The sequence below is a fragment of the Polypterus senegalus genome, chromosome 6 (assembly GCF_016835505.1).
Source record: "Polypterus senegalus isolate Bchr_013 chromosome 6, ASM1683550v1, whole genome shotgun sequence".
In the NCBI taxonomy this organism is placed as follows: Eukaryota; Metazoa; Chordata; class Cladistia; order Polypteriformes; family Polypteridae; genus Polypterus; species Polypterus senegalus.
In genome coordinates this window covers 150,947,061-150,963,821 of record NC_053159.1, presented here as the reverse complement: position 1 = coordinate 150,963,821, position 16,761 = coordinate 150,947,061, and the positions used below count along the sequence as shown (strand labels likewise).

The following is a 16,761-nucleotide window of genomic DNA, read 5'->3' as shown; positions in this document are numbered from 1 at the left end:
TGCACCTGCCACCCAAATATTATACTATACTTACCTCTAGATTGCAGAATCTTCTGACAATGTGCCCAGTTCCCCATTGTGCTAAAACCCACACCATAATGTCTGCACCCCCACCTCCATAGTCTTCCAATAATGTGCACTTCTATCTGACATATAATACATTCTATCTATCTATCTATCTATCTATCTATCTATCTATCTATCTATCTATCTATCTATCTATCTATCTATCTATCTATCTATCTATCTATGCCTAATAATATTTTGCTATATCAAAATTAACTTAATTCTTGAAGATTTATGTTTTGCTACCACACTCCAATTTTTAATAAATAATTGCAAATAAGCGATTTAATGTTTTCTTTCCACTTTTTAAATAATGCCAAATATTGTGTGTGCAAAGTCGGTGAATGTAATTCAGCATATAGCTACATGGTTGCTCTTTCACATTCAATAATGCAGTCCAGCAGTTTTTCAATAACTGCTGTCACTCATCATAATTAAACATACATGCGTAAACCTGTATTTTGCTTTATAGTAGCTAATTAAACCCTACAGGAGTCTGAGCTAAATATAGCAGTATAAATGGGTAAATCAATAACCATTCCAGCATAAAAAATTATATCATCATTATTCATACAATAATTCTGTTAGCAACTAAAGTTTGCTTCAATGTTCAAATGCAATATACTGTAGCTAATGAAGGCTATGGAATGAACAAACAGAGCGTCTTAGCAATTATATTTCTATTAACTTTTTTATTTTTTATATGAAGAAGTCAATGTTGTGGAATCAAGTTGTTTGATGCTTGAAAAGTGAATACTCTATATACTATAATGTTGCAGTTTAGGAAAACTCACAATACCTACACTTATACTACAATATTTTAAGTTAGAGCAGTAAATTTCAATCATCAAGAAATTATTCCTTAATTTCTACACAGCAACTATAATGAGATTTCAATTTATCACTTTATTTGTAGTTAAACAAGATTATTAATTTAAATGTTTAGCAAGTTGCCGCCAGTTGTACTTTATGCAAATGCAAGCTGAATAGTATTCACTCAGAGAGCTCTTCAAATTGCTTGTTTTTCTACACGACCATTTCCAGCTTCAATCAGAAAACAAACCTCCTGCCACTGAATCCGTGTTTTTTCATTTTATCTGTATTGATTTCTCAGCCACCTAATAATCTCCTCCACTAAAACTTTCCAAGGCTACATTTCCATTTACTGTAAAACCAGTGATGGTTAACTTCATTCTACCAAAAAGATTTGCATATGACAGTCTACTTACATATGAAAGATGAACAAAACGTTTCCAGCAATATTCTGTACATTTTGGAAAATGACAGCCTTGAGCTGTGCTGTGTCTCTAATGATGTCCTTCCATACTGACTGACCCCATTCTATTCAGTTTTAGGGTCCTGACAACAGTGAATTGTAAAAAAAGAAGCAACTATTGCTCAGACGCTAATCCAGAGCAGCACTCATGCACTTTCCCACATTGGGCTAATTTAAAGATTCCATCTTACGGATCATTCATCCATGCATTTTATTAAACCACTTAGCCCAAAGAAAGAGACAAAGCCCATCTGAAGCCTATTAATACAGCATTGAGAAAAAGGTAGAAATCAAGTAATTTCATCACATGGAACTATTGCTGATAAAGTCACACTCGTATTACCAGGCCAGTTTAGGCTCTCCAATTGACCTGACATGCACATCCTCAGCATGTTGGAAGACACTGAATTACCCCAAAAATCATGGGAAGAAATTTCGCAAAGTGCCTTAAGCTTGGATCTGAACCTATTTTTCTACCAGTGTTTAGTATTTTCCACTGATTCATCTACCGTGTTCAGCATTGAAGTTTCTGGGACTCAGAGTCTAATAAATGTCCAAAATGTCTTTTTCATCTACATTGATTTAATAGTACATCAACTCATAAAAAAATAATAAATTGATTTGCTTTGTTTTGTATCTAGTTAAGACGATTTCTTTATTTATTTGAAAACTTCATTGCAGTCACCTATACAGTATGCTACCGAATTAAAAATGGGAAATCCACTGGGCTCTCATTAGTAATACTTTCTTTGCTTTAGATCAGTGTTTCTCAACCTTTCTGGTGTCACGACCCAGTTTTTCCTTTGCAAGAGTATTCACGACACAACAGGATGTGAATTTAGCGTGATCATCTGAGCAGGGGGAGTGGGGTGGTCCTCCTTGGAGAATCAAATGCGGTCGTCAGAGTTGAAGAGGTTCCTCCACACTCACCAAAGCATCAGTGGGAAAGAGGAATCAAGTGCAATCATCAATGGTTTTCCTCTTTGATTAATTGAAAACAATCGTGAAAATGGGGGATAGGGTCCCATGTGATCACAAGAATATTACATGAATCAAGTGCAATTGTCAATGATTTTCCTACTTACTGAATTAAACATGATCACCAGAACAGGGGTCAGGGAGGTCACCCCGATCCACCTACGATGCTGCTGCTGTGAATCAAGTGTGATCATTAGAGCCCTGGGCTGGATTTCTTCCAGGGTCGGCTTTGACTCATCTACAATGCCATCACAGCCCACAGGTTAGATTAATTTTTCCTGGGATTTAAATAAAAGAAGACATAAAAATGAAACTGACTTTTGCTTTCAAACTGTTAAACATCTTTGTTTGAGAAAGATTTTTTTTCACTTTTTCTCAAGTGAATCACACCATCATTTTATAGTTTAAGAAAGTAGTTAATGGGTTGCCAGGAAGCATAGCACGGTTGCTAAGGACCACCTGCCAGGAAGCACCATGACTATAAAATAGTCATGAATATAAATTCCTGCATAACACCATTAGTTCTTTGTCCAAGATTATGGATTGGATCTGTAAACAACCAAAGGTACTTTAAATTCAAATTTTCTGGTAATGACTTACAGCTATTCACCTCACTGTTCGACTCTCAGGCTCCAGTTGAACTATTGTGCTCTTATTAATGACTCGTGGCAATTTCTTTGACTATTGTAACTGTTCAGCACTCTGGATTTGGATAAGCAACTCACTGATTATTAAGGAAACCTTGTTATTCGTTTCTGTCTCAAACACTAAGCACATCTCTTGGTCTGTTGCTAATAACATCTAGCAGTTGCTCTCTCTTGTTTGCCAGCAGACTATTCAAAGTGGGTGGCTGGAAATTAAAAGATAGATGGAGAGGGTAGTTGTCTGGTCCAGCTAAATTGTGTAATTGCATCTTACATAACATACAGAAGGCCATGAACCTTCTCTTGGTGTCATTCTTTGCTCCACTGAGTACATTGAAGAGAATCATAAGCAAGTAGGACCTTTAACTGGTAAACAGACTGCTTAGAGACATTCTACAGGTTGTCTGAAAATTAATTCTACGATCCTACCTACTTTGAAAAATGCAGCATGAAAACAATTCTATCTGATGAAATCAATGGCGTTTAAGATAAGACAGTGGCGCCTTTTCATAAAAATGAGCTCTTTAGGTGAAGGGCCAATGAATGCAGATTTATTGCAAATTAGTTGTGGTACTCATTGAAAATGGGTAGAAATCAAAGTAATCAATGAAGACCTTAGCGTTAACTTTTGCAGTGCACCATGCAATGAATCTGTTTTTGTTATATGCCCCTGGTATGGGATTCATAAAAGCATAAAATGCAAGGTACTCCATTGCTAAAACTGCCTGTGATGAGTCATCATTTGGAATGGCAGAGACATAGGAATTACACAGGCACATAGACAGCTTTCTTTTTATTAGATAGATAGATAGATAGATAGATAGATAGATAGATAGATAGATAGATAGATAGATAGATAGATAGATAGATAGATAGATAGATAGATAGATAGATAGATAGATAGATAGATAGATAGATAGATAGATAGATACTTTATTAATCCCCAAGGGGATTAATGTTGATATTCTTGAACACATTCACTGGCAAAAAAAATGTGGAACAAATGCTGAAGCAAGAAAGATATATTTCTGAAGATAGGAAAATCATGTTAATTGATAAAAAGCAAATCTCAAAACTGCAGCCAGTCAAGACAACAAAGCCATTTTTTTTTCTTTTTTATTATTTTGCCCTGTACTTTGTTTTATATGGTCTCTGTGCTAACAGAATACATGTGTTTATTTCTTTGGCACATTTTTCAATGTCTAAAATGTAACATTCATTTCTGTTTTTGACTCATTGTATTAAATAGAACACAATTTTTTTTTAGGCTTCAGATTTCGAAGGCGGCGAGTGATTCAGGAGCCCACTGGTATCTCAGACAGCTGCCCACATCTAGTGGAATTTATTCCCTGTGAGGACCCAATCTGTTATCAATGGCATGTGACAGAGAAACATCCCTGTGAGCCGAATAAAGATACATGTGGACAGGGGACCCAAAAGCAAAATGTGGTGTGCAAGGATATTGAAGGTATGTGAGATTTCCTTTTGACTTTCATTATTTTAAACCTTTTTTTTTTGTTTTAAATTCTAAGCCCTTTTATGTGAATTGTAATGTGCTTTCTTTTAATTCATATATTATTGGAAAATCACTTGAATTTGTTATGAATTCTTCCTCAAGTAGAATACAGAGTTTTTGTTGCATAATTAAAAAAAATTATTGCTAAATTACTGCTACAGTTTAATATGGAATTGAGTTTTGACTATTTTTACATTATGCTTTTAATCACACCTTACCAATCATGATGCTCCAACATTGACGGACTGAAAGCCAGAAGTCTACGTGACCATCATCATCAAGTCCTTACATGAGAACCCTAAATACAAAGAGGACTGTTTCATTTATGTTAGGTAGATTGCCCAGAGGGGACTGGGTGGTCTCTTGGTCTGGAATCCCTGCAGATTTTATTTTTTTTCTACAGCCGTCTGGAGTTTTTTTTTTTTTTGTTTTGTTTTTTCTGTCCACCCTGGCCATCGGATCTTACTTATTTTATGTTAATTAATGTTGACTTATTTTTATTTTTTATTGTGTCTTCTATATTTCTATTCATTTTGTAAAGCACTTTGAGCTACATTTTTTTGTATGAAAATGTTCTATATAAAACAACACAGCAACACATCTTCCACATACACTTCAGCATTCTTCCTAACGGTGACATCCCAAATCAGAAAACAATTCTTCAGTGGGTGGCTAAATTTATAAAGATGAGTACAACACTGAACAGAACATCTCCAGGCCATTCTCGGACTGTACGAAACCCTAAAGACATCCAAACTGTAAGGGCATCAATTTTGCAGTTGCCTAGACGTTCAGTACGCAAACATGCTTCTGCCTTAGGCATTTCCGACACATCTTTGAGGAAGATTTTGCATGAGGACCTTCATTTCCATCCATAAAAAATGATGGTAGTGCAGGAACTCACTGAGAGAGACTGGGAGAGCCGTAGAGAGTTGTGTGCGAAAATTCTGCAAACCTTTCATCAAGATGCCTTTGTCATGTGCAGTGACGAGGCACATTTCCATTTGAATGGTTGCATAAATAAGCAAAACTTTAACTCTTGGGCTGAAATCAACCCTCGTGAATTTCATCAGAGACTCCTGCACAATGAGCATGTTATAGTCTGATGTGCCATTGCAGAATTTGGCATTGTAGACCCTTACTTTTTTGAGGTGGGGGAGCAATGGTCACCTTCATTTCAGAACATTACATTGAAATGCTAGAGAACGTTTTTCAGCCCCAATTGGAAGAAATGGATGTGGTGGATGCCTGCTTTCAACAAGATGGAGCTACAGCTCAACTGGTGCAGAGATCCATGCAAGTATTGTGGGAGATGTTTCCAGAGAAGCTGATATCCCTGCGTGGTGATGTTGGGTGGCCTTCACATTCGCCTGACCTCGTTCTGTGTGATTTCTTCTTGTGGGGCTATCTCAAGTTGAAGGTGTATACACACCGACCTTAAAACCTTGAAGCCCTCAAGGATCCTATTCACCACAAAATCATCCCTATTCCCCTTGAAATGGCCGAATGAGTAATGCAAGCATTTAAAGAGTGTATCACTAATGATGGCCACCACCTTAGACATCATTTTTAAAACACAGCAAAACAAATCTATTTTGCATACCCTTTCTTGTGTTGTATTGAGATTTATTTTATCTTTTTTTTGTAGAATAAACGTTTGAAATGTGGTTCTCCTTTTTGGCTCACCTTGTACATCCCTAAAATTTGAATATATGGGTAGTTAGCCATTTCAAAAAGTGAATGTACAGGTAGGTGCGCATGTGCACCAGGGTGATCAACTGGGAAGTTGGAATATTTTTCCTGTGCTCGGGGCTAGAAGGGGCCCAGGACAGTTTGTGCACAAATTCATTGCTTTTTTAATCGTAATATCAGTAACAATATCTGATGATCTATGTTAAATCAGATTCATTCTGTATGTGGGCTTGGCTTTAAGAAATCCAAGAACTGACCATTTTGATTTAGTTAACACTCAAAGACTTTTAAAGAAAACGGACACTTCTTGGATTTCTTAATGCCACACAGAGAATGCATCTTTAGAGAATTTACGCAGATGTGTACGCTTCACTACATATTTTTCGTATGTTTCCAGTCACTGTGGCCAGTGCAGAACATAGAAATGAGCAAAACGATTTGTGTAAAATTGAATTCTCAGCGAAGCATACTGTCGCATTTTACCTTGCAGAACAATCTGTGAAATACATTGTGTTTTGCTCTCAGTGCAATGGGAGCCATTCACAGAAGACAAAATCATTTCTTTCCTACCGGAAAGTGTTTTCATGGATTAATTCCACATGCATGTCCCTGTCATTTAGTATTGAAATAAAGATTCTAGTGAGGAAAAGAGAAATCACTGGAAGTTTGCTTATTCTACACTAGGATAAGGCAATTGCTAGGTAAGGGGTTGGGGTGTTTGAGTTTCCATGTACTAATTTTATCTGTGAAGTAAACACAGTATTGCACAAAACATTGCATTTTGATGTGTCTTCCTGTGGGAAATATGCAGCATTTCACATTGTCTAAAAAAACACATTGAACTCCTATTGTACTGATGTTAAGAGGATCGAAGAGAATTGCTTTACCGTTGTGATTACATGCTTTATGCAGCTACAGAAAAGAACACAGGTAAACCTGGCATTGTGAAAGAGGTTTTAAGTAGTAGTATTCTTTGTGCTCCGCTCAAAAAGAAACCTTTAAAGCAATCAAAAATGTAAGTTAAATTTGCATTTTGCAATTGTGAAATTGTCTGCAAAACTAATTTTAGAGTCAGTTTCCAGAAACTATAAAAATCGAAGCATGCCTGTCTCACTTATCATCACTAGCAGTGCATTATTATCAAGTCGAGTCAAGATGGGGAGCATGCACTGGTACAGTGTGTTGCCGCACCCACGACACGAGAAAACAGCTCAGGATCCCGTTTGGCAACCCCCCAGGCAGACATGCGGTCCAGTCCTACCCTCCAAAAATGACGTTCAATCTGCTGCAGACAGGTGTTACATGGGCGACACTTTGGCCTGGTCCAGCCACTCGGATCCCCAATAATGAGGATCCTCATTGAAAAAAATGAATAAAAATTCTTTATTTATAAAATATTCTTCATTCTTTAAGATGTTCCTCGATTGATTAGACTTGTAATTCTGTCTATTGAATGGGAGCATATGTGTTAAGTGAATTTTGTGGGTGTTATTAAGGACTTTGCAACTGTGAATGATTCTGTAGAAATTAGTGCAATAAGACAGGGCCTGTAATTTACTATATTTGTTTTACATGATGTAAAAAAGATATTTTGTTATATTTGCTTTGCAATTTTGCAAAATTCAAGCTGATAATCTTTTTCACTTGGCTTTAAAAGTAAAAAAAAAAAAAAAACGAGTTACCAGTGTTTTGCATTTGGCTGGTTATTCACAGATTTGTTAAATGATTGTGAGGCTGATGAAAGGCCCTTTAAAACAGCTCTCGATCCGGGCCTGACATGTACAAAGGCACCCCTGATGTGCACCCTGTGATGGCATCGTTTCCAGAGGTGCTACCTAATTATCCTGTGATAGACTCCACAGGCTTGTAATGAAAACAAATTGTGTCAGAAAATGGATGTTTGGATTAAAAATCTCCAGATCTGTCCATCCATGTAGGTTTCATAATCCAGTAGAATGGTGGAATCAACTGGAGAAAGTCCCAACAACAGCGGGACCATGGCAGGAGTTTTTGCCTGGCACACACACTCCCATGATCACATTCTCTGGAACATATTTAAGAAACTAACTTGCCTAACTTCTATACTGCAAGAAAAATAACACAATCAGAGAAAGAATGTGCCTTGTTAAAAAAAGAGAATAGTTGAAATCCATCCATCCATTATCCAACCCACTATATCCCAATCACAGGGCCATGGGGGTCCGCTGGAGCCAATCCCAGCCAACACAGGGTGCAAGGCAAGAAAGAAACCCCAGGCAGGGCACACACACCAAGCACACACTAGGGACAATTTAGAATAGCCAATACACCTAACCTGCATGTCTTTGGACAGTGGGAGGAAACCGGAGTACCCGGAGGAAACGCACGCAGACACGGGGAGAACATGCAAACTCCACGCAGGGAGGACCAATAGTTAAAACAGTCAAAGAAAATAAAACTTAGTAATGAATTATGACTTTCATTTGTATTTTTGCTAAAAAATGCATTCACTTAAAGAGCGCCTTCCTGAAGACATAAGCAAAATTAATTTTAAGAGGCAGTAAGTGTACAGTACTATTGTAGGACTCATCAAAGGCACATTTTTTCATCGGTGTATTTAAATTTGGAGCAAATAAAGGCAAACTCCAATTGCTGGACGTACTGTAGATTTACAAATTAATTTTTGAATTCAGTTATTACAATAAAATCTTAAGGTGAGACAGGAAGCTACACTGGCAGCGGATGGGGCACCACTCACAAACACAGGCCAATACAGAGTTGCCAGTCAACCTAAACTGCACATTTATAGCACGTGAGGAAAACTAGAGTCTTGTTATTTAAAACTGAATGAATTTTTAAGGGTCTCACATAGAGAAATGTCACAGTAAAATAAACGTATACCTTTAATAACATACATTAAACAGTTTAGTCAGGAGCAGCCTGACACAATTTTATGATATTTTATAAGAGAACGACTGACTATGGTCATCTACTAGAGCTTTTTTTGTAATTCTGTTTCGCACCATAAAGTTTAGTAGGGGCTAGAATATGATCTTGGTTGCAGGCTATAAAAGATTGATTCATCTGAAAAGAGCTGCAGGAGTTTCTGCCAGTGGGACATGCATTTGGTTTTATTCCTGATGAATGCAGCAGCAAATAGCTTTTCTTCAGCAGCTATATTTTGTTCAAGTTCACATCTGTTCTTTCCATTAATATAGTGTTTGTTCTCCTCTAGCTCTGATAAAACAGTTCCATCACCCAAGGGAACACATATGAATATCAAAGTTGAAATATACGTATAGTAGAAGTGCAGGTGTATAGCAGAAGAGAAGTGCGTCTTTTTTCTGTATTTTCACAATTTCGACATGCATTTGGAGACACAGCTCTTTTTTAGGATGTGTAACAGATAAAGAATGTGAAATGTAATGCCTTTCTGCCATAATAATAAAGATTGAATGTGCATAGGAATTAACAATTAAAGAATTAAGCATTAAAAATATTGTCATTGAAAAATATAAAAGTTTCAAGCTGAAAGAAGGCTATGCTATTACTGTTTAAAAAATCAATCAATATAAAACCATGTAGAATTACATTTTGCTTATTTTTTTTTTATATAATTCAATTATGTGTGATGGCCAAAATAAGCAACGCAAATTATGTATTGTTATTTCTTTTTTACTCTACGTTTCCTTGAAAAAAATCATATTTTTTTTTTAAACCAGTAAAATTATAATGTGGACCCTTCAAGCATTGCAAAACTAGGGCAGTGCAGCCTGGTGGCATGGGGGAGGAGGAATGAATTCCCAAGATTTATACTTATATCATCCTGATCTGTTTGATATCACTCCATTAAACAGATATCATAATGGTTCATCCATCGCCTATGAATGGGCCATTAGATATCTACTGACCCTATTAAGAGGTTTATATCAGCGACTTAAGCTACAGCTTGTTTGCTTGGCATAACTCAGAACACTATTCAGATGTTCTTTAAATTCTTATGTGTAACTCTGTATACTTATATATACTGGCTCTCTGTCTCTCTCCTTTTGTCGCTCTCTCTCTTTATATATATATACATATATATAATATAAATTCATGCATACAGTATACATACACAGTGGATTCAGACCTCTTTGCTTCACAGTTTGTCACGTTGCTGTTTTGTTATAAAATCTTTCCAATTCTTTTTTTCCGTCATCAAACGGCATTCAATGACAAGAATAACAAAGCAGAACCAGGATTTTTATAAATTTTTTGCAAATTTATTAAAAATAAAAAATGAAATGTCACTTTGATGCAAGTATTCAGATCCTTTACTCAGTATTTAATTGGCAGTGATTGCAGCTAGAAGTCTTCTTGTTTTGATGTAACAATGCTTCCCATGTTTCAATTTGCGGATTTTCTGCTGTTCTTTTCTGCAGATTCTCTCAAGCTCTGTTAGGTAGTAAGGATGCTGTCACTGGACAGATATTTTAAGATATGTTCAACATTTAAAGTTCAACCTAAGGACATTCCCAGATTTGTGCATAAACTACTCTTGTCTGTGCATTGTGCTTAGGGTCACTGTCCGTTGGAAGGTCCCATCCTGAGGTCCAGAGCGCTTTGAAGCAGGTTTTCTTTTAAGATATCTCTATACTGTTCTCCGTTTAGCTTCCACTCAACCTGTCTAGTCTCCCAATTCCTTCCACTGAAAACCATGCCTACCGCATAATGCTGCCTCCACCATAATTTACCATTGAAATGGTACAGCACAGGTGATGAACAGTACCTCTTTTTCCTCCAGAAATTGAACACATTTTGGTTTGATTAGACTAAAGAATGAGCATGCATGTGACAAAAAATAAATAAATAATATATATATATATATATATATATATATATATAAACTGCTCAAAAAAATTAAAGGAACACACATCAGATCTCAAAGGGATAAAAAATTATGTTGGATATCTATACTGATATGGACTGGGTAATGTGTTAGGAGCGAAAGGATGCCACATCGTTTGATGGAAATGAAAATTATCAACCTACAGAGGGCTAAATTCAAAGACACCCCAAAAATCAAAATGAAAAAATGATGTGACAGGCTAGTCCATTTTGCTGAAATTTCATTACAGCATCTCAAAATCGTACTCAGTAGTTTGTATGGCCCCCACGTGCTTGTATGCATGGCTGACAATGTCGGGGCATGCTCCTAATGAGATGACGGATGGTGTCCTGGGGGATCTCCTCCCAGATCTGGACCAGGACATCACTGAGCTCCTGGGCAGTCTAAGGTGCAACCTGGTGGGGTCTGATGGAATGAAACATAATATCCCAGAGGTTTTCTATTAGATTTAGGTCAGGTGAGCGTGGGGGCCAGTCAATGGTATTAATTCCTTCATCCTCCAGGAACTGCCTGCATAATCTCGCCACAAGAGGCTGGGCATTGTTGTGCACCAGGTGGAACCCAGGACCCACTGCACCAGCATAGGGTCTGACAATGGGTCCAAGGATTTCATCCTGATACGTAATGGCAGTCAAGGTGCCATTGTCTAGCCTGTAGAGGTCAGTGCGTCCCTCCATGGATATGCCTCCCCAGACCATCACTGGCCCACCACCAAACCGGTCATGCTGAACGATGTTACAGGCAGCATAACGGTCTCCACAGCTTCTCCAGACCCTTTCATGTCTGTCACTTGTGCTCAGGGTGAACCTGTGCTCATCTGTTAAAAGCACAGGACACCAGTGGTGAACCTGCCAATTCTGGTATTCTATGGCAAATGCCATTTGAGCTCCATGGTGCCAGGCAGTGAGCACAGGGCCCACTAGAAGATGTCAGGCCCTCAGGCCACCCTCATGAAGTCTGTTTCTGATTGTTTGGTCAGAGACATTCACACCATTGGCCTGCTGGAGGTCATTCTGTAGGGCTCTGGCTTTACTCATCCTGTTCCTCCTTGCCCAAAGGAGCAGATACCGGTCTTGCTGATGGGTTAAGGACCTACTATGGCCCTGTCCAACTCTCCTAGAGTAACTGCCTGTCTCCTGGAGTCTCCTCCATGCCCTTGAAACTGTACTGGGAGACACAGCAAACCTTCTGGCAATGGTACGTATTGATGTGCCATCCTAGAGAAGTTAGACTACCTATGCAATTTCTATAGGGTCCAGGTATTGCCTCATACTACGAACAGTGACACTGACTGTAGCCAAATGCTAAACTAGTGAAAAAACAGTCAGAAAAGACGAGGAGGGAAAAATGTCAGTGGCCTCCACCTGTTAAACCATTCCTGCTTTGGGGGTCATCTCATTGTTGCCCCTCAGTTGTTAATTTCATTAACACCAAAGCATTTGAAACTGATTAATAACACCCTCTGCTGCTTAACTGACCAGATCAATAGGCCAGAAGTTTCATTAACTTGATGCTATACTCTGATTAAAATGTACACCTTCAATTTTTTTGCACATATAGAGGGAGAGAGACAGAGTATATAATTATATAGAGTTGCACATAAGAATTTAATAAAATCAATATGATATTCTAGATAATGCCACTTAAACATACTGTGGCCTAAGCTGCTGATAACCTCCAGTACATTGTCAGAAAGTCCTTCAATTTTACTTTAGTTTCCATAACATCTATCTAGTTGTTATTAAACATATTCCTATACAGTACAGTTGATTAACATGGCTGTAATAGAGTATTACAATTTTGACACTTTTTATACAGATGGACAGCCATGTTTCTTGCAATGGTGGGAACAGGCGATAATGATTGTTAGTCTACATTATGCCTGTAGTCTCACCCATCTTAAGTATGAAATGCTAAATAGGAATGCCTTTTTCCTCACATCAAAAAAAGATTTAGACATCATCACAAATAACAGTTATGACCCTCTTGGCTGTATAACACCAGGCTTGGGAGGTACTGGTGAGGTGAGCCACACTATGGAGATGGTGTTTACTCAAGCTGTGTGTAACTATTTAGAGATTTTATTTTTGTTTAAATAGTTACGGGGCACTTACCTTAAGCAGTGGCAAGTGGTGTGGATGAGAACTCTGGAAAAGGAAATGGCAAGGAGGCAGTGCAATTAGGGTTCGTGGACCACTACATGAGCCAGCCATGCCTGGGCATAAGGTTGCTTCCAGTCAGGTACAAAGTTGCAAGGGAGTGAATAAAAGTTAGCAAAGAAGTTTCAATGTGAGTAAAGGGCCCAACAGAGAAAAATGAGATTACCTACCAGAGGTTAATCAAAGTTGTGTCTGTAACTGTACACATGTGCACTGAGTGTGGGCCACAGGTTTGAAGGTTTCCTTTCAGATTTTGGTGCATAGTGCAACCATTGGGATTGGCGGAAGGGATCTTGAGGACATATAGAAAGAGAGGATGGGCGTTAGAGATTGTCTTCTTTGTCAGCGTTTGAGTCTGTCCGTCATGGATGATGCGCCATAATACTCCTTAGATCCCTAGGACACTTGAATGACATGGGAAATGGGAGGAGGAAAAAACACTGGGATTATTGTTGTGATTTTTGTTTTTGACTTGAAAAGTACTTAAAAGTCCTCGGAGTCCCTTTGAACAGCCTGGACAAAGGAGAAGTGAAAAGGACTAAAGTCTCTGTGGTTCTGTCTGTTTGGAATTTTTTTACATTTTTTTTAAATTATATTTATTCATATTCTTAAGAATTGATCTGCTTGCTTGTGTGTTTTTTTCACTTTATTCAGCGTTTTGAAAATTTGACATATTTCATATCACCTTGCTTTTAATACAGAACTGTCTATTTTTGTGCCATGCTGTCGACGTATCCCTCACTTAAACCGGTTTATCTCTGGTACAACTACTTAATGCCCCCTGTTTTGACCACTGATATCTACATCGGGGAATTGGGCATCCCAGTTGGTATGAGCATATTCTATCCTGTGAAATCTGGTTCAGGTAGTTTTATCCTGGATGATGTTCTATCAGTTATTTTTTATTACATCTGTAATATTAAACACATTTGTAGGATTATTTTTCACCATTAATCAAAAGTCAATCAAGCATTCTGAAATATTGTTTATAGTATTTGTCATATGACAAATCCCAATCTCAGGTCTGGTAATTGTCCCTGTGCAGTTTGCATGTTTTTCCCATGTCTGTATAGGTACACTCTATTTTTTTCAAGCGTGTGACAGACAAATATGTTAGATTTTTTGACTCTAAAATGACTCAGCAAGTTAATTCCCACCTTCTATCTAAAGCTGCTAGGTTCATTGACACTGAACCGTGTTAGAAAGTAGATGGATGATCTTTAACTCCATAGTATCACACATCATACAGTTACAGTATATGTTCATATCCTGAGCATATCAGTCTTCTGCAGTGATCCTAGATATCAATGAGACTATCTGTAGTAGCAGAGTGATGTACTGTGTTAACCATTTATGGGTGCAATGAGAACTGAAGCAAAATGACACCTTTTATTGGTTAACTGAGTAAATTACAATATGCCAGCTTTTGTGTCAGCTAAGACCACTTCTTCAGGCAAGGTGCAGTCATTGATTACATTGATTACACATGAAGAAGGGGCCTGAGCTGCCTCGAAAGCTTGCATATTGTAATTTACTAAGTTAACCAATAAAAAGTGTCATTTTTCTTCACTTTTCAATGAGACTGTTTTAAAAGAAAATGTGAAGATATGTCAAAGCAACAGATAAAAAGCAGGAAAAGTCATTTTTGCAGGTTTCAGTCTTCAAACAACGTCGGTAAACCCTGACCTCTAATTTGCACCCAAAAGACCTACCACTTCTGCTGGCACATTTCACACTGACAAAGTGAGAACTTTTTTCAACTGGTAAATATGAAAAGCTTCATTACTATGTGGCTAATGAATAGTACTGTATAAGAGACAAAATAAATGTATGACTTAAATACTTAATAAACTGACAAAATGATTTATGAGTTTTGCTTTTGGGGCACAGATTTTTTTTCTAAGGGTTAGTTCATTGATTTATTAACTTCAGTAAAAGGTGTCTCCAACATATGCTACATTTTCCTGTAAATATCAAATACTTATTAACTATTTTTGACCCTTTTAAATTTCAACATAACTTTACAATTGTCACCTCAGATTGCTACTGTTGCTGTTAAAACCATTCAAGCAACTCTTTTTGGGACTGTTTATAAAGATTTTGTTCATGTTACATTGTAAAATGGCCATTCAGCTTAAAGATCTCATTGACAATGATGGATGGATTAAAAGGCAGAACTCTACGTGACCATCTTCATCAAGCCCTTCCGTGAGAACCCTAAATCCAAAGAGGACTGTTTCATTTATGTTAGGTAGAATGCCCAGAGGGGACTGGGCGGTCTCATGGTCTGGAATCCCTACAGATTTTATTTTTCTCCAGCCGTCTGGAGTTTTTTTGTTTTTTCTGTCCCCCCTGGCCATTGAACCTTACTCTTATTCGATGTTAATTAATGTTGATTTATTTTGTTTTCTTATTGTGTCTTTTATTTTTCTATTCTTTATTGTGTAAAGCACTTTGAGCTACTGTTTGTATGAAAATGTGCTATATAAATAAATGTTGTTGTTGTTGTTGTTGACAAAAACATACAGTATTGAAAATGGAGTGCTCTGTACGTTCAGGAAATGGATGGAATGATAATTTATCTTGATTTGTGGGCATTAATTAAAAACCTCACCTGGCAATGCCTCACTTTTTTTTTACTATAGTTCTTATTTAAACCTGCTTTTCATGGCATGGTGGCACAGTGGGTGACACTGGTGCCTCACACCTCCAGTGTTCTGTGTTCGGCTTCTAGTCCTTTACTTGTCTAATGTGGAGTTTGTCTGTGTAGGTTTTCTCCAGGCACTTTGGTTTCTTGTCGTATCTTAAGGATATATAAATTTGCTATGTGAAACTGTGATTGCTTTGGATCCCCTCCAGGGCTTGCTCCTGACTTGTGCTCAAAACTAAGTATCTCCCTGTGACATAGTAATGGACCGAGTGGGTTAAAAATGGATAGAAAGATAGATAGGTGTTGTTTAGGATAAACACATTCTGGCCAATTATAATGGCTGGTGAGAGGAACAGCCAATAACAACACTTATTTATATATCTCATTATCATACAAAGAATGTAGCTCAAAGTGCTTTACAAGATGTCAAAAAGAAAGTTACAAGAAAAGAAAAAAGAAATAAGATTAGGTAAAAATAGTAATGAATAAGTAGCAAAGAAAAATTCGGATTCAACGGGTTGGAAAATGGATGGATGGAAGTAAATTTATACAATCCTGTAACATATCTTCTTATATAATATGCTACCGTAGCTGTCCATTTGTCTTTCCAGGATTTTAAATCTATGTAGCTCACAAACCGTTTGAACTATTGACCTGAAATGATACACATATACTACATGACATCTACTATCCGCTTTTTCGGGGTTGAATGACCTCCAAGGTTATTCCTTGCAGGCCAGCAGGGCAGCCATGCGGCACATGTGTATGGGTACCGTTTTCATCCCTACCACCTTCACAGTCACTTCCTCTGCCTCTTCATATCTTAAATCATTCTTGAGGCAGACTCAAGACTTAAGTGCCACCTTAAGTGAAAAGTTAAGGAAAAGTACTAAGTAATTACAACACAAAC

At 37.5% G+C, this 16,761-nt stretch overlaps 1 protein-coding gene across 2 annotated transcripts in view; it reads left to right on the top strand.

Annotated features, from left to right (window-relative positions):
- The window catches only part of thsd7ba (thrombospondin, type I, domain containing 7Ba), a 1,045,844-nt gene that overhangs the window by 529,994 nt on the left and 499,089 nt on the right, over positions 1-16,761 (top strand). For both annotated transcript variants that reach the window (XM_039757380.1, XM_039757379.1), the window contains exon 8: positions 4,232-4,432. In XM_039757380.1, the coding sequence (XP_039613314.1) occupies positions 4,232-4,432 (201 nt within the window). The remainder of the gene's footprint in view (positions 1-4,231; positions 4,433-16,761) is intronic.